The 18,675-nt window shown below is 41.1% G+C and overlaps 1 protein-coding gene across 2 annotated transcripts in view; it reads left to right on the top strand.

Annotated features, from left to right (window-relative positions):
• Nucleotides 1–18,675, top strand: part of sptb (spectrin, beta, erythrocytic) — a 57,755-nt gene that overhangs the window by 30,860 nt on the left and 8,220 nt on the right. For both annotated transcript variants that reach the window (XM_047344879.1, XM_047344878.1), the window contains exons 17-33: nt 1,277–1,367; nt 1,613–1,759; nt 2,906–3,172; nt 5,156–5,380; nt 5,887–5,976; nt 7,742–8,032; nt 8,349–8,479; nt 8,701–8,905; nt 9,052–9,275; nt 10,274–10,424; nt 14,282–14,526; nt 14,993–15,131; nt 15,450–15,534; nt 15,649–15,845; nt 16,220–16,302; nt 16,503–16,566; nt 16,816–17,066. In XM_047344879.1, the coding sequence (XP_047200835.1) occupies nt 1,277–1,367; nt 1,613–1,759; nt 2,906–3,172; nt 5,156–5,380; nt 5,887–5,976; nt 7,742–8,032; nt 8,349–8,479; nt 8,701–8,905; nt 9,052–9,275; nt 10,274–10,424; nt 14,282–14,526; nt 14,993–15,131; nt 15,450–15,534; nt 15,649–15,845; nt 16,220–16,302; nt 16,503–16,566; nt 16,816–17,066 (2,886 nt within the window). The remainder of the gene's footprint in view (nt 1–1,276; nt 1,368–1,612; nt 1,760–2,905; nt 3,173–5,155; nt 5,381–5,886; nt 5,977–7,741; nt 8,033–8,348; nt 8,480–8,700; nt 8,906–9,051; nt 9,276–10,273; nt 10,425–14,281; nt 14,527–14,992; nt 15,132–15,449; nt 15,535–15,648; nt 15,846–16,219; nt 16,303–16,502; nt 16,567–16,815; nt 17,067–18,675) is intronic.

Below are 18,675 nucleotides of genomic sequence, written 5' to 3'. Positions count from 1 at the left end.
AGATGAAGAAATGTAACTTATCAGCATTGCACCCTGAACAAGTTTTCTATTGCTTTTCTGTGCAGTCAGTGGGAAGATGAGTTCAGTATTCGCCCCCTGCTTGCTGTTTACAATAGCAAGACTAGGTCACGAGGATTGTGCAGAACTTCATTGCATCTTATCCTGCCACAGAATCTAAGGTTACTTCCCGCATTTTGGTAGGTTAGGATGCTGCAGAAGGAGGGGCTTACCCAGAGTGCCTTTCGGAGTGCTAACGTAGCCAATCAGAGAAACGACTACAGACGTCTTTAAAATAAAAGCTGTTTTGTTTTAAATAACAACAAGTAATAAAGTACACAACATGTAATAAAGCTCTAAAACAAGAATTTAATTTATATATGATTATATATAATTTATATACAGTGGATTATTTGGTGTGGAGGTAAGTCAAATCAGTGGTGTGTTGAAAACATTTTATAACAAGTACCAGGTCAGAAAATACCACGTTTTTCCAAGTACCATCTTCACAGACATTTTAAAACAGTTGCAACAGGTCTTGGACCTTTTCATTTTGTTATATCTTAGAAATAATAACAAAGAACATTTTTTCCACCGGTAGGCTACTGCTTGATTGGTTGAATGAAGGCAGTTTAAACTTTCCAACACAAAGGTCCTTAGAAATAGGAATTTCAGAGTGGGTCCAGTAGCTGTCTTTCACAAAAAAACGCAAACCGTTAGAAGTGCAAATAAAATGCTTTTAGCCTCTTATAGTGAACGTGTTGCTATTGTGTTTGAAAAGCAAAATTTATGCTTATTTATTGCTTGTAATAATTAGCGAGGTCATTAATTTCTACTTTAGAAATGTGCTTTACTGATAGATAAATGAGTAGAATTAAAATTTAACGATCTTTCTAAAGTTTTAATTTAGGCTGAAATTTGAGCTTAAGCAGAAATATCTCTCTATGTACTTTAGAGTTCTGCCTCAACAGTGAAAATGTTTTTTCTAGCCTCTGTGTTATTAGCTTTAGAAAGAGCATTGGACTTTCTCTGCCAGCATTCAGCTTGATAGACAGGCATCTGCAATAATGGATATTGATCTTTAACAGAGAGAGCTTTTCTTCTCTGTGAAACGGAGAAAGACAAGACTTTTTCTCAGTGAAGGGGGAGCTCTGGTGGATTTGTCTACAGTATGCAGCCTGAATTATGTCACAGAGAGATTTGTTAAGCAGAGAAGAAAAGGCCAGCTCTGTCAGAAACTGTTATTAATGTATGGTATACATTTGCTTTTGCGCTTCAGGCATAACAAGAATAAGAGACGAGCTGTGGAGGTGTCTGAAAAGCTGAGAGATAACCGTGACCTTCAGCACTTCCTGCAAAACACTCAAGATGTGAGTTTAGTACAATCTCAGGAAAATATCTATTAATACCTTATTTATGTTTACATTCTTTATCTGTAGCATTATTAGGCTATTATTTTTTATTATTACTGCTCCACTGTAGGTATCTTTCCAGCAGCGATGGAAAAAGATGAGTTATCTATGCTATATGGGATCAGGATTATTGTTTCTCAGAAGGTCCCTGTTTAATCTGCATTATTAATGCATAATATTCTTTATTTGACGCCGTGCTTCAGCTGACTGTGTGGATCAACGAAAAGATGCTGACAGCTCAGGATACCTCATATGATGAGGCCAGAAACCTCCACAGCAAGTGGCTCAAGCATCAGGCTTTCATGGCGGAGCTGGCCTCCAATAAGGACTGGCTCAACAAAGTTGATCAGGTCAGTAAGTGCTCCATGTTTTTTATTTTTTAATTAAAGGGCTTCATTTTCTTCCATTAACATCTAAAAGGAGCTGTACACATGCCTTCAAAAATATAGGACAGTAATGAATTATTACAAAACATTTCTTACCTTTAGTGTGAAGTATATACCGTATAGATCAACTAAAAAAATCGCACATGCCATTTAGTAAATATGGTAATTCATAAATAAAGTTTAGCTGTCCTTGTAAGATTTTGCAGGTATTTGCTTGTTTTCATCCTTAACCAAAAGCTGTTGAAAGCTGACAAGTTACACAAGATCTAAATGATCTAATTGTGCAAAAGTATTAGTCAGGAAAAGAGTGTGAAAAATGTCACTGAAGTGTTATAGCATGGCACAGTGAAGACAGTCATAAGTGAATGGAGAAAATATGGGAAAACATTGGCACTACAAAAACTGGATATTTCTCCAAGCTAGACAGGGAAACTGCCAAGAGCCGACAGAATGCTGTAAGACTTGCTGGAACATCTAGCAAGAACTAATTGGGTTTTTGAGCAGCCCCAAATTCCAGTCAGTTTTAACCCAAAACCTACAGAAGGCTGAATATTTACTATAACTTTTACTTTAACTTAGCTTTGAAGTATATCATTAGTTTTTTTGCTTTGTTTGTTTTTTATTGATTTTGTGTCACTAGTGATATTTATTTCACAGAATATAGACTGGAAATAGAAAACAGGCAGAAAGAGAAAGGAGGAATACGAACTGTAAATTATCCCAGGGTCGGGTATTGAACTCTGGACGGCTGCCTCGAGGACTAATTTCCTCTGTGTATGGTCCGCCCCGATGTATTTCACTCCCATAGGGCTTAACTCCCTGTTAAGCCCTATGGGACTCCACATCTGTGAAAGCTGCTGTATTAATATAATTAACTTATCTCCTTGTTTTTTAGTGGATTTTGTACGACAAATTTCACAGGAACGTGTAAAAATGTTTTGAAATAATTTATTACTGTCTACTTTTTTACAGAAACCTAACATTTTAGCAGGGCTGTGTAAACTTTGAGACTCAATGATCATACATTTTGCCAACTAAAAACATGCAGTGGTTTTCAACTACAAGGAACTTCCAGAACAAGCATTTCCTCTGTTTTTTTTGTTGTTGCAGGAGGGTCAGGAGCTCATGGAGTCCAAGCCCGAGTTCGAGCCCGTGGTGAAGGAGCGTCTGGCCCAGCTCCATGAGCTGTGGGACAAACTGGAGTCCACGACTCAGGAGAAGGACCGGCTGCTGTTTGATGCCAATCGCTCAGAGCTTTTCGACCAGAGCCAGGCTGATATGAAGAAGTGGCTGGCCAAGCTTCAGCAGCAGTTGCAGAGTGGGGATGAGGATGTGAAAGATCTTACAAATGCCAATATCCTGCTCAAAAAGCACCAGGTCTGTATGGTCCTAAGAACATGGAGTATATTCTTCATGTTATCTGGCTTTTCTCTTTGGAGGTCCTTCTTGATATTAGCGTGTCCCATTTAAAATCCCACCACTTGAATGAATGTGATTCAGTTGTAGCTTTACTTTGAATCTGTCTCCTGCCCTCCCCAAATCTGACCTGCTTCAGCTCTGTGTCTTGTCTTTCTTTTTGGAGCCTCTTTTTGCATATCTTCCAACATTCTGAGTTATGGATTTGGTCAGCTGGTCTCTCAATGCAATTGATAAAATGTTCTCGACGAGAAGACAGCGTGAAGGGGAACCCTCTTGTCCAGAGGGGACATTTTTCTCCGGATACACAATGGACTCCTGGCAAAGGTGGAGGATTGTGTGTCTGTCGATATTGTCAGTCGAAGATGTCGAAGATGGGTCCACAATTGGATGTTTGATTACAGGATTTCTGCTTTTTGGAGTTGGGGGTTACCTGGCATATCGAGAAATTTGAAAAACGTCGGCAGCTGTTCTGGGCATTGTAAGGCTGCCTGGCATGTATGATGGGATCTGCAGAGCGATCAATACTCAGACTGAGATGTTACGTGAGCTGAATTGCAGACTGGATGTGATCCTTACACAGGATCGCAGGCAGGTTGCAGTTCCTGGACTCAGGGGTGAAATGGGATAAATCTTGGAGAAAGGTGTTCGCTCGGATCTGGCGGAAAGGACCTGGAATTTGGCTGTTTGGATTCGCCTTTGAGATGAACCAGCGAGTCTCTCAAGGCAGACAGAAAATTAAGAGTCAGCCTAACCCAAATAATTGTTGTTTTTCTGAATCTGGCTCCCCTGCACGGCCTTGATGGCTGGCTATCTTCAACTTCTCCTGGAAGTTACGTAAACATGACGCTCTGCTCCCTCTGTCCCCTCCCTTCCCTGAGGACATCTGTGGACCTGCTCAGAACTTTGTGGCCGGTTGATGAACACTCCAACGTACCATCAAGGACAATGGCTTCTGGGACAGTGCTTCATAGACTTACTTGCACACACTCACATGCTCAAGATAAACATATGCACCGCTTCACACCGCCTTCACTGGATCCCCTGCATAATGTTGTTTCGTATATATGTTGCTTCTTTGTGCTGAGGTTTTTTTTTTGCAAACAAAAACTGTATCCTGCTAAGGATAAAGTGTGAAATATGATTTTTTTTCCCTCTTCTTACCTAATGTGGTCTCTTTTCTCATCTGCTTAAAAGTATGATTTCATTACTTTTCATAGATTGTCAGATTTCTCAGAAGGATAACCAGAGAAAGCCAAATATTATTAGAATTTGAAAATTTGGACTAAAGCTGTTTTTACACCAATGACCAGAGAATTTTAGATTTCTTAAAAGGATTGTATTACAACTATAACATACCAGTGACAGCCAAACATTATTAGTATTTAAAAAGTTTGGACTAAAACTGTTTTATACCAGTGACCCAGCTTATTTGAATGATTGGACCACAACTGCCTCATACCAGCGACCTCAAGGATTAATATTATCCTTTTTCTTCTAGCACAGGATGAATTCCTTACCACAGAGGACTTAATGAGCTAATTACCTCTATTAGAAAATTGGATTAGAACCAGCTCTTACCAGTAAACTCCCAAGGATTATTAGTGTTATTTGATTTGTTTTTCTGTGTTTGATTTTCTTCATCTACAGCGCCTTGAGTGCCTTGTTGCTGAAAAGCGCTATATAAATAAACTTGACTTGACTCGACTTGTATTTGTTCCACAGGCAAGCTAAACACAGTTATAATAAATAAATTGCTTTTATTAAAACTTCTTCATGAACTAATAGAAGAAAATTTGCAAGAGTGTAAAAAGCTGTGGTTTAGCTTAGTTTCATGCTTAATAGGCAGGACTTACTTTAGTGAATGTCCCCCCTGCTGCATCTTGATTAGGCTTTTGAAAGGCTATTCATCTTTGTCTTTTCATCACCGTTTTCCCATGCCAGATGACGGAAAACCAGGTTCGTGACCGGGCACGGGAGCTGGATGAGCTCCAGGAGGCTGTCAGGAAGCACGGAGGAGCCAGGGAGGACCAGCCAGAGCTGGAGGCCGAGCAGCAACTTCTGCAGAGTGAGTTCCAGCAGCTCCTCATGCCGCTGTCCCAGCGTCGAGGCAAACTGGAGGCTGCCAAAGCCGTCCATCAGTTCTACAGAGACCTGGCTGATGAACTTGTAAGTATGGACGTCATTTAGGAGGGAATGGAAGAGTCAAAGCGCCTTGCTTTCATAAGATGATTGATAACCCAAATTTGGAATAATGAGGATCAGATTTTAACTTGTCAGGACGTTGGATGTCCTCTGTATGTATCTAGATGAAGTGAGACAGTCTAATATCCTAAACATCTAAGGAACGTGATCTGAGTAACTGGGATCATGTCTTTATTGCAATTCTGATTTGTTTTTTGCATTAATTTCAAGAAAATTTAAAGAGGCGTTTCGCTCTTGCTATCCCCTCTTTGTTCACGACTTAAATCTACAGGATCCATGAGATCAGTTTTGATTTACTTTGTGAAGGGGCAATAAATCTGTATAAGGAAGATGGCTGTGGAGATTATTTTTAAAATTTCATGCACACGAGAGATCTATGAAGCAACTTTTCACATTCATCTTTGGTGCATTCTGTGTTCCTATTGTCACAAAACCTTTTTTTTTCACCTTTTTCTCTCTGTTTCCTTCAGCTCTGGATTGATGAGAGGATGCCCCTGGCAATATCACAGGAGCACGGTAACAATCTTCAAACAGTGCAGATGCTGTTAAAAAAGAATCAGGTAAGCATCTGTCTGTCAGTAGTCCTCTTGGCATAAACTGCTTTGGAATAGTTTATTTATACATTTATGGGTTAAATCTTAAAATTGTAAATTTGAATGCAGTGCCCTTTTAGTTTTAAATTTACATTCAGGGGCTTGCAAAAGTAAAAACCTTTCCACATTTTGTCACCTTACAACCACAATTTACAATATATTTTATTGGGCCTTCAGGTCACAGACCAGAGTTCAATTACCTTTATCATCCCAAGAGCCATTTTTGCCCTCGCCGCTGCGACGTAAACCTTGCTTAGACCTAAATAAATACTGTAATTGAAAAAAAAAAATTTCTTTTATTGTGAAATTGAATTATAGAACCACAAATAGTTTTAGCTTTAGGTGTAAAGACTGGATAAAAATAAAATTTAACCTATGCTATGTGAGAAGAAATTTGCATTTGTAAGTAGAATGAGGCTGACTGAGTGCTTATCTTTATGGAAATAGAGAAAAATAGGTTGCTAACTTAAACAATAAACTCCTGGATCAGCTTCCTCCCCGCCACACCGCCTGCTGGTGGTTGGAGTCTCTGCCCGCTGGTGTACTTGGGGTTCTCGGTGTCCGCGGCCGGGTGCTTTGGTGTGTGCTGGCTCACTCCCGGTGGCTGCTTGCCGGGGCCTGGCCCCCTGGGCTCTGTCGGGCTTCTGCTTGGGGGGTGGTGTGTCCCGGGGTCTTGGGCCTCTGGGTCCATGGCTGGATCTGCTCGGGCGTGGACGGCTGCCGGCGGGGCCTGTGGACTCGTCGCTGCAGCTCCCTTGGACTTCTGCACTGTCGCTGCTGGGTGGTTCCCCTGGGACTCTCCACTGCTCTTCTCTGGGGGGGTTGCGGTAGTCCCGGCAGTGGTTCTCCTGGGGTTCCTGTGCTTTGGGGGGCCTTTAGATGTTTGTGACTCGGATCTCCTCAGTGTCCGTCCAGGGACCATGGGGCAGGCCTGTGGGTCTTCACACTCGCTATTGCATATTTTTGTGGAGAAACCTTGTATACAAAAGCGCGTCCACACCCATACTCACAGGTGTTAAGCTTCAGGTGTTGACAGATACACAGATGTTTTATATTGGGCTGCACCTCTCACTAAGTACATATTACATTCAGAATTACTTTGTACTATTTTGTTAAAAAAAACAAAAAACAGCTGCAGGTGTATAAGCAAGCAGAGTGTAATCTTGTATTCTCTTCATCCTTCTTTCTCTCCTCCACTCTTTCCTTCTTTTCTCCCCTTTTTCCCCATCTCTCTCTTTTTTGAGCTTCTTTTTTCCTTTTCATTTCAGTCTCCGTGTCCGTAACAATTGAAATATTCCCAAAGAAGTTTATAATAAAGTTTCTTTTATAAATATCAAGCAGAGCTTTAAAGCATTAGCTGTGATGCTCTGCTTGTGAAAGTAAATATGTTGGGCAAGTTCTTGGCACTCAGACAACAATTCTGAGCGATATTCTGCCGGACAGGACACGGTAAAAAAAACACAAAAACCATAAAGCCCATTGTCTGCAGCATTATGCACTTTTTTCAAGTTTATACTTAAATCCATAAAGTGCAATCTAGTGCACGTCAATGTTTGAGATTACTTCTAATGGTACTACAAAGAAAACATAACAATTCATATTTAAGGAACTGAAAGCTGGTAAATTTCAGTTATTTTGGCTCTACTGACATTTCTGTACCCGTCTAAATCAACCCACTGTATTATTCTCCAGTGAAGTGAGGTACATTTGATGTCTTTTTTCTTTCCGTCAGACATTGCAGAGGGAGATCGAGGGTCACCAGCCTCGTGTCGACGAAGTGTTGGAGCGAGGTAGAAGGATGGCGGCCGCAGCCAGCGAGGAGGACAGGCCAGAGGCGGAGCGAATCAGGGACCAGATGCAGGAGCTGGAGCAGGCCTGGGCCCGGCTGCAGGATGAGATGGCCAAACGACGAGAGCGGCTGAGTGGCTCCAACTTGACCCAACAGTATTACAACGATGCTGATGAGGCTGAGGCCTGGATAGGAGAGCAGGAGCTCTACATGATTGCGGATGAAAAAGCTAAGGTTAGGAAGGGAAGACATGCTGTGAATGTAAGAGACAAGAAAAGGGCCTGATTAGCTCAGGGAAGTTTCCAAACATGTTTAAAAATCAGATCTTATTATCCTAATCAAAGTAAAGGCATATCAGCCTGTTCAAATACCAAGTAATGAATTTATCAGCATGATTACATGGTTTGGGTTCTCTTCAATTAAGTGGATCCGCTTCTCTTAAGTGGCACCTCTACGGGGAGCTAATTTTGAAGTAATTTGTTTTGCTTTGATGGGTGTTCTCCTCTCCTGTCTTTCTTCACCATCTTCCTGTTTCTTTCCCATCCTCCAGGATGAGCAGAGTGCCATGCTGATGCTGAAGCGCCACATGATCCTGAAACAGGCAGTAGACAACTATGCTGACTCCATTCAGAAGCTGTCTGATCGTGCCCAAAAGATGTTTGCAGAGGACCATCCTGATGGGTTCGTGTTTGAACTCTTTATAGTGATCCTAATTTACTCTTCATCGCAGTCAGTTGTGGTTTAGGCTGACTGGAATGACAAGCATGTAAATGTGTACCCTAATCAGCAGCCTCATTTAGAGGTAACCAAACTGTGACCTCTTGACCTGGTTTTTAGTCTCTCCAAAGTCGCTGAATCTAATTTCCTTTCACCCTCTGTCTTCATTTCCTGCTATTTTTCAGTGAGGAGATCATAAGGCGACAGGGTCAGGTAGATAAGCAGTATGCAGGCCTGAAGGAGCTGGCAGAGGACCGCAGGAAGAAACTGAAACACACCTACCATCACTTCCTGCTGTGCAGAGAGGTGGAGGACCTGGAACACTGGATTGCAGAGAGGGACGTTGTGGCATCCTCGCAGGAGATGGGTCAGGACCTGGACCATGTCACGGTATCATAAATCAGAAAAATAATTGGAGTGTTGGCACAGTCACAAACTAAGGGAAAAAATTTGTGTCACCATCTCTTTCTTCAAGCAAAACAATTAGACCGCTGCATGTTTTTTTTTATTAACTGAGTAAATTTTTTGCTCCACAGCTTCTGAGGGATAAATTCAGAGAGTTTGCACGGGAGACAGGGATAATAGGTCAGGAGCGGGTGGACATGGTCAACCAGACCATAGATGAACTGATTGAAACGGGCCACAGCGAGGCGGCCACCTTGGCAGAGTGGAAGGACAGCATAAACGAGAGCTGGGCTGATTTGCTGGAGCTCATCGACACTCGCTCTCAGCTCCTTACGGCATCTTACGACCTGCTCAAGTATGTGTCTTATCACGTTACAACCACAAAGTTCAATGTATTTTGGTGAGGTTTTATGTGATAGGCCAACACAAAGTAGTGCATAATTAAGCCCAAGCAAAATACTTTGTATTTGTATACATTTGCATTCAGCCCTCCTTAAATAAAAACAAGTACAACAGATTGTCTTCAGAATTAACCTAAATAGAAGAGTCTTTTTGTTTGCAGTATAACTGTAGTATAAATACAGCTGTTCTGTGAAAGTCTCAGAGGTTTGTTAGAAAACATTAATGAACACACAGCACCATGAAAACCAAGGAACACACAAGGCATGCCATGTTTAACCACCACAAAACACATCCCACGCCCCAGGGAACTGCCTTTTTCCAGCAGAAACAGGGAAGCTGGTCAGAGTTAAGGGTAGGCTGGATGAACACAAACGCACCTATTTCTACACGTATGCCCACCAACTATCATACATACACACGCCCACACACCAACACACGATTACTCCAAATAGTTGAAGGTCATACAAACACAGGTTACTACAATATAAACGGGGCCTGCCCACTTTGATGCTGGATTAAATCAGAAATTAAAAGTTATTCACGCAGTTAGGATACTGTTTTAGGATTTTGTTTTTTTTAGAGCAAAACTGCCTTGGCACATGTAGGCAGCCATCTGCTACATATTAATGTGCCTGAAATGCTGTTACATTTACAAAATAAATGGGGGAGGCTGGATCAAGCTAATTACAGGGAAATGTATAAAAAAACCTGCTGGCGATTGCAAAAGACACCGCACAGGTATGCACTGATTTGTGATGCTTGATGTGTTACATTAAATTTCAATAAAATACTTGTAACAAATTATGAATACTTTTTGCAAGGCACCGTAACAGGAATGAAATCCAAACAGAAAACATCTGCATGCTACAGCAGAGTAAATTAAATATTAAAATGGCGCCTACATCTCCTAGATGTGACGATCATGATAAATGCAGTCCAATCTTCTTGAAGGTACTTTGATGATGGAAAGGAGTTAGTGGCACAGATTCACGAGAAGCAGAAGGAGCTGCCTGAGGACGTGGGTGAAGATTTCAGCAAAGCCGAGTCCTTCCACAGAATGCATGCCGCCTTTGAGAGAGACATCACTGCCCTGGGCAAACAGGTATAACACAAGAGAAAGGCTCGTTTACTCTGAGGGAACACAGCAGGCAGCGGCCAAGAGGTGCACTTTGATGATTTCTTTCTGGTGGGGACAGAGAATGCTCCAATATATGTGTAACTGTGGAAGTTTAGAAGTCATCATTTAAAATCGGGATTCTTTCCAAAACCCTTAACTAGGAAACAATGCAGCTTAAAATTACAGTATAATCATACCTGAGAAATTTTTATATGTAATCGTTGGGGTGCACTATCTTTATGTAAAGATAATGACTAGAAAGTAAAATGATATTGAGCTCCTCTCAGCTCTTGTTGTGGTTATAATTATGACAGTAAAGATGATTATTCTGACAGCTTTGTTTTCTCTGCTTAACTGTTAATAACTGACTGAGAAACATTTAACACCAATCCTTTTTAAAAGCTAATAAACAACAGCCACAAAGCTAAAGGCATTAAATATACAGGGCTGGTAATGAAGTTTACATCTGCTGATCATTTTGAACGTTGCCCTCTTTCATTATTTCTGTCAGAGTTTGAGGCTGTTTTGGACCAAAACACAAACAGGGACTTGGGCTCAGCATGTTGTTGAGTGAAATCAACTTTAAGAAAGGCTCGTATTTAAGCCCCCACATGTTCGCTGGAGATTCACAGACAAAATACTCTGTTAGCACAATGCAAGGAATTGTTAGGAGCTCGAGAAGAGACGTGACATTTCATGGCTTGTATGACGTGAGAAACCAGTAGAGAATAATGAGTACGACCAGGTATAAGAGCAGGGAGAGGAGGAGAATGGACCAATGAGAGGGAAGCTTAGGTAAGCAGAAGAGAAGTGAGGACAGGTGTGGGAACCGGCTGTGGAGACTGAAGGAATTAATGTGGTTACAATGGCGATAAATGCTGAGGGACGCAGGGACACGAGAAACTAGACTGAAAATGTAAACAAACTAGAAACCAGGAAATGGGAGACTGGTTAAGAAAGAGACAATAAGTACAGAACTAGAAGGGGGAAGCAGAGAAAGCGAAGACTTAAAATAACAGATAATTAAAACATAAACAATAAGTGGAAACTAAACCTATCAGGAACAAATAATCAAATACTAATAACTCCCAGAGAAGAACTAAAACAGAAGGGACTAAAACAGAGAACTATACTACGGTAATAAACTGGGAAGGGAGAAATAAACATGAACTAAGCGAGAGAAAGCTATACTAGAAGTAAAACTGGGGAGTACAACAAATCTGAATGGAAACAAACCTTTGAGTAAACAACTCAAGGGGATCTAAGGAAAAGGGGAGGAACTTCTAGGGGGCACGAGTGAAGGAAAATCAGAACACAGGAAGACAGAAGGACATAAATAAACCAGTGAGTGGGTGGACTAATAAATACGAAGAACGTAGAAAGAATAAATGACAGAAACTATAACCAAACTAAGAAGCACAACATAAGGAAACAACATTTCACAACAAAACCAAAACAAAGACAAAACTGGCAGATCCTGACAATTTCATCCTCTTTGAGCAAGCACCACTGGAAACAAAGCAGCCCCACAGCATGATGCTGCCATCACCATGTACGACAGCAGTGTTTGAAAGCTTCAGCTTAAATCTTCCCAACCAACTTTAGACTGTCCCTGGTCAATTTAACTAATTTCCTTTTCACAGAAGGTGACAGTTGAGGTTTGATGGTTAAATCTCAGGCACAGTACAGTGGTCCACGAGGACACTGTGATCAGTGGACACTGATCACAGACACAATAGAAAGAGTAGGGTACCATTAAGATTCTGTAATGATCCAGACCTCCATCCTATTAGAAAGTGTATGGACTATCTTTAAAAGCCTTGTCTGTCCTGGAATCCAACCAATTTAAATGACCTCTAAGAGTTCTGATAGAAAAAGTAATCAAAGATCCAGAAGCTTGCTGATGGCTACAAAAAGTATTTGGTTTTTCTGCAGCTTGCTAAATTGCCAAGTTTCCAACTTGTTAAGTCAAATATTAGTGGGTGTGTATGTATATATTTGAGCATACACAGGTCCTTCTCAAAATATTAGCATATTGTGATAAAGTTCATTATTTTCCATAATGTAATGATGAAAATGTAACATTCATATATTTTAGATTCATTGCACACTAACTGAAATATTTCAGGTCTTTTATTGTCTTAATACGGATGATTTTGGCATACAGCTCATGAAAACCCAAAATTCCTATCTCACAAAATTAGCATATTTCATCCGACCAATAAAAGAAAAGTGTTTTTAATACAAAAAACGTCAACCTTCAAATAATCATGTACAGTTATGCACTCAATACTTGGTCGGGAATCCTTTTGCAGAAAGGACTGCTTCAATGCCGCGTGGCATGGAGGCAATCAGCCTGTGGCACTGCTGAGGTCTTATGGAGGCCCAGGATGCTTCGATAGCGGCCTTTAGCTCATCCAGAGTGTTGGGTCTTGAGTCTCTCAACGTTCTCTTCACAATATCCCACAGATTCTCTATGGGGTTCAGGTCAGGAGAGTTGGCAGGCCAATTGAGCACAGTGATACCATGGTCAGTAAACCATTTACTAGTGGTTTTGGCACTGTGAGCAGGTGCCAGGTCGTGCTGAAAAAGGAAATCTTCATCTCCATAAAGCTTTTCAGCAGATGGAAGCATGAAGTGCTCCAAAATCTCCTGATAGCTAGCTGCATTGACCCTGCCCTTGATAAAACACAGTGGACCAAAACCAGCAGCTGACACGGCACCCCAGACCATCACTGACTGTGGGTACTTGACACTGGACTTCTGGCATTTTGGCATTTCCTTCTCCCCAGTCTTCCTCCAGACTCTGGCACCTTGATTTCCGAATGACATGCAGAATTTGCTTTCATCCGAAAAAAGTACTTTGGACCACTGAGCAACAGTTCAGTGCTGCTTCTCTGTAGCCCAGGTCAGGCGCTTCTGACGCTGTTTCTGGTTCAAAAGTGGCTTGACCTGGGGAATGCGGCACCTGTAGCCCATTTCCTGCACACGCCTGTGCACGGTGGCTCTGGATGTTTCTACTCCAGACTCAGTCCACTGCTTCCGCAGGTCCCCCAAGGTCTGGAATCGGCCCTTCTCCACAATCTTCCTCAGGGTCCGGTCACCTCTTCTCGTTGTGCAGCGTTTTCTGCCACACTTTTTCCTTCCCACAGACTTCCCACTGAGGTGCCTTGATGCAGCACTCTGGGAACAGCCTATTTGTTCAGAAATTTCTTTCTGTGTCTTACCCTCTTGCTTGAGGGTGTCAATAGTGGCCTTCTGGACAGCAGTCAGGTCGGCAGTCTTACCCATGATTGGGGTTTTGAGTGATGAACCAGGCTGGGAGTTTTAAAGGCCTCAGGAATCTTTTGCAGGTGTTTAGAGTTAACTTGTTGATTCAGATGATTAGGTTCATAGCTCGTTTAGAGACCCTTTTAATGATATGCTAATTTTGTGAGATAGGAATTTTGGGTTTTCATGAGCTGTATGCCAAAATCATCCGTATTAAGACAATAAAAGACCTGAAATATTTCAGTTAGTGTGCAATGAATCGAAAATATATGAATGTTAAATTTTCATCATGACATTATGGAAAACAATGAACTTTATCACAATATGCTAATATTTTGAGAAGGACCTGTATGCACATAACTTGTTTTTACAATGCATTCAAGGTTGTTGCATCATCATTCCACCTTGGGCAAAGAATGGTCCAAATGCCTCATTAAGAGCCGTAAATTAACATGATAATGGTGTCCATGATGAGTGTATGTAAACGTCTTAACGGCACTGTATCTTTGACAAAAACACTTTAGAACGACTCACTAAAATCACATTTGTTAATTGCTCTGTCCTTCCTTTAGGTTCAACAGTTCCAGGAGACAGCCATGCGACTTCGAGCTCAGTATGCAGGGGACAAACAGGAAGCCATCCAGGCCATGGAGAGGGAGGTGGTTGAAGCCTGGAAGGGCCTGCTGGATGCTTCTGATGGCCGGCGGACACAGCTGGTGGACACAGCAGAGAAGTTCCGCTTCTTCAGCATGGTGCGAGACCTGATGGCCTGGATGGAGAGCATCATTCAGCAGATAGAGACTCAGGAGAAACCCAGGTGTGCACCTTTCAAATAGTGCCGTCACCATTACTGCTGGGATCAGAGGATGTTAGAGAAGGATTTTCTTTTCTTAGTGGATGTTTTTGTATATTGAGATTTAAGTTAAAAAAAAGCAAAATATAGAAAAAAAACTTAAAAGTTTGGCTTTTTTTCTTTTAAAAATTACTGTTTTCTGTTTTCATGTCTGCAGCTGTGGCATATTGCATATTTTATAGCTCTGTGTATGGCTTTCACTATAGTTTTCTAAATGAAAAGTTAAATACATAAAGGTATAAGGAATCCCACGTATTTATGTGCAATTTATTAGTAATTTTAGAAAATAATAAATGAATGCATTAGACAAAGAACATTGTGTTATTAGAACCATTATTTGAGTAGTTCCTACTCCTACCAACAGAGGTAGAATAGTTTCATGCATTATTGCTCCTGTTTCTGCTTTCAATCCTCTCCTCTCCTCCATCAGGGATGTCTCCTCTGTGGAGCTGCTGCAGAAGTACCACCAGGGGATCCGTTCAGAAATTGAAACCAGGGGAACAAAGTTCACGGACTGCATAGACCTCGGCAGGTCCATGTTGACCCGCAAGCACAGAGACTCTTCTGAGGTAAGAACCTTAACTTAAAGAAGCTGCTTTTCAGCTTTTTGCATTTGATTTATTTACCTTTCTAGGAACAATTGTTCCTAAACCAACTGGGATGCCTAGAAAAGAAAAAGTTCGACTTTTTTTACATTCATCAAGAAAGTTAGAAAAGAAAACACTTATTAGAAATGGATAAAGACAAAAAGAATTTAAATAAGCAATTGACCCTTGCCTGAATTGAGTGTTCAGTTAATTACTTCACAGTGCTAATTCTTAGGGTAATAGGCTGATTTTTTTTATATTGCTGATATGTAACTGTGACTGTAAAACATTTTGTGTCAGATCAAAGAGAAGCTGGTACAGCTGATGGAGAAAAGGCAGGAAATGATGTTCAAATGGGATGACAGATGGGACTGGCTCCGACTCTGTGAGTAATGCATTCCCCCGATCCCCGACTTAATGATGGAGCAGCACGAGTATCTGCTTCATTAAAAATAAGCTATAAAAAGCTGTCATAATGATCTGCCTTTGCTGCTTTTAGTGCTGGAGGTGTGTCAGTTTGCACGGGACGCTTCGGTGGCAGAGGCCTGGCTGATTGCTCAGGAGCCCTACGTGACCAGCAGGGACCTGGGTCAGACTGTGGATGAGGTCGAGAAGCTCCTCAAGAGGCATGAAGCCTTTGAGAAATCCACTGCCACATGGGAGGAACGCTTCTCAGCGCTGGAGCGTCTCACTACAGTGCGGTCAATTCTACACGTGTATTTCTTTTTTAAAAACATGACTAATTTACTCTGGTGAAAAGCCCACAGAGACTACTGGATGGATGGATGGATTGATGGATGAAGGGGGAGGGGACGCAGGAAGGAAGGAAGGAAGGACAGAATTTAAAATATAGATATTCTTTCCACGCTCTATTTTACCCTACCATAAATGGAAAGTAAAGTACTAAAGTGTAATTCCATACTTTCTCCCAGCCATGGTAGGAATCCTGATTCAGTGAACCTGCTGGAAACCTACTACATGAGAAAAATATCCAGCCTTTCACATTAAACAGTTTCAGTTGTCAATAAATGTGTGGGCAGTAAAGATAACTACAGGCTGCTGTGTTGCAGCTGGAGCTGTTGGCGCTGAGGAAGCAGCAACTGGAATTGGAGCAGTTCATTAAAGACGAGCAGCGCTCCGATAAAGAGAGCAGGTAAAAGCATGTTTTGAACTGTCAAGTGGGTATATGAGCACTCTAAATTACTTTATTTTTGACACTAAGGTGAAAAGATAGAGAAGAGTCAGAGTAAAGAATTCAAGACAAAAATGTCTAATTCTTTGTTGGTTTTGTTCTTTCTGGAAACTATTAATACCAACACAGTGTCTCCCTGCCTGTCATTTCTTTTTGCTTAGGAGAGAAGACACAGGCTTTGTAGAAGAATCTTCACAGCTCTACACTATTGAGGAACAGACCCTGGTTAGTAATTAATAACCCCCTGCCTCCCATTGTTCCAAGCCCTGGTTTCAGTAAATTGAAAGCTTTGAGGACAGAAAATGGCTCTCTCTCATGTGTAACTATTAATAACTGCTTCTTAAAATTGCTTCCTTTTTATTTATACACTCTTTCTTAAAAAAATAAATAAAAATCCCAACCTTAAAAAGTATGAACACTTAAGTAATTAAACTTTTTCTATTAAAGATTTAAAGTTTTTTTTTTCTGCTCCAGTCTGGTGCAATGGATCCCAGTTCAAGTCAATTGGATGGAACCGCTGGTGATTCCACGGTGCCTATAGTGTCAGAAATTAGAGAGAGCGCATCGCTAGAGCTGGAGCCCTCAGTCTCGGTTCTGACTCCGCAAGAACCAGAGAGGGCGGCCACCATGCCATCAGAGACCCAAAGGACCCAGGCAGTGCTGCAGGAGGGGATGCTGTGCCGCAAACATGACATGGAGGGCTCTGGAAAAAAGGCTTCAAACAGGTGACGGCTGTTTTCCTTGAGCCAACAAATCCATCCCCACCACACCCCAGCTCAAGCACTAGGTTAAAAAGTTAAATAATGCAGTTATCAGCATGTGCATATGCATCTTGACCGGATCTCTTCATCTACTGTGCAGTTATAGTGAGACGTTTACAGACATTCATCGTGAGCATTATTAGTTATTTATTAGAACTGTTCTTTCTCCAGGGTAGACGTGGGCACACAAATTTAAATTTGCTGCAGATTTTCTCTAATCCACATAGGGCCAAAATAATGCTAAAATGGATACAAACACAGTCACTAATATTTTGTTAAATGCTCCTTAGGAAGCTCCATCTTGACTACACACTTTACAATGCCATCAACTAACTTCTGGCGTAATTCTGACCTGATGTTTGACAGCTCTTCTGATCAGAATTGGTGTCATCACATGGATTCAGCTTCGAAGCAAAGAACAATTCCCAAACTACAATATGGTTGAAGTTGGTATTTTGGAGGTCAATGTCAGCGTTCTTTATCTATTCCAAAACTTTTGAAACTTTTATTTTTGATCGTGTTTGAGATCTTTGTCTTCTTGGCACATTCAAGTGTGACCACGTTTGAGAGCCAAACTCTCCCTCTTAGTTGAAATAAAATTGCTTAGGATGTTCAGGAATGATACAGGAACCCCTTAGGCTCAAGCCTACCCTGAACTGGAAACCGCTTGAACACCAGTGTCATGGTCCACAGTGAATCAAGTTGGAGTTAGAAGGTGAGACTGAGGCTGAGAGTCAACCAAGAAGAAAGACCCTTTTCCAAAAACAACACCTCTAAGCTTGATTGAAATTGGCAGCTGCCCATGTGGACAACCCAAGTCCCTACTGGAAAAAAATACATTTTACAGAGAGGCAAAGGAAAAATATTTGATGTTTGGCCACAATTACAAGATTTTTTGAAGGAGGAGTCATGGCAAGGCTCTCAAACCTTAGAACACTGTAACAGCTTTCAAGCATAGTGGTGGGTGCATCATACTGAGGGCCTGTTTTGCTGACACTGCCACTGGTGCATGTCACAAAGTGAATAAAATAATAAAGTTGGAGAATGTCTTCAAAATTTATTTACCTCCAATCAATAGGTAGATGATTAAAACTTACTCACAGCTGCATTTTTCAGTAGAATAATGATCTAAAAACACCTCAGAACTGGTTTTGGAATAAATAAAGGAGGCTAACATTAGCCTTCTGAAACAGCCCTGTTAAAAAAAATATAAGGATCATGCATAAAAGCTGGCATTAAACCTACAAACTTCAATTAAATCTACCATTTCTGGTAAAAGAGTTTAAAAAAAATCTATCTAGAAGTATTTCAGGAGATCGCTGACAGCAACACAAAGTGTGACTTGTCTTTGCAACATTGCAATAGAGACAATATTCCAAATATTAGTGCTGTTGATTCTGTATGTACAGTTTTAACCAAGTATGAATTTAAGAAAACTGACAATAATTTCAATCCAATTCTTGTTTTTGACGATCATCAAAGTTGCATGTTGTATAATCAGCCCACTCTGCAAAAAGAACATTTCAAATGCATCATTTAAGGGCAGTGATGAGTGTATGCTGCTGACTGGAAC

This window comes from Girardinichthys multiradiatus, chromosome 19 (genome assembly GCF_021462225.1).
Source record: "Girardinichthys multiradiatus isolate DD_20200921_A chromosome 19, DD_fGirMul_XY1, whole genome shotgun sequence".
In the NCBI taxonomy this organism is placed as follows: domain Eukaryota; kingdom Metazoa; phylum Chordata; class Actinopteri; order Cyprinodontiformes; family Goodeidae; genus Girardinichthys; species Girardinichthys multiradiatus.
This window is presented reverse-complemented; position numbering and strand designations above follow the sequence as displayed.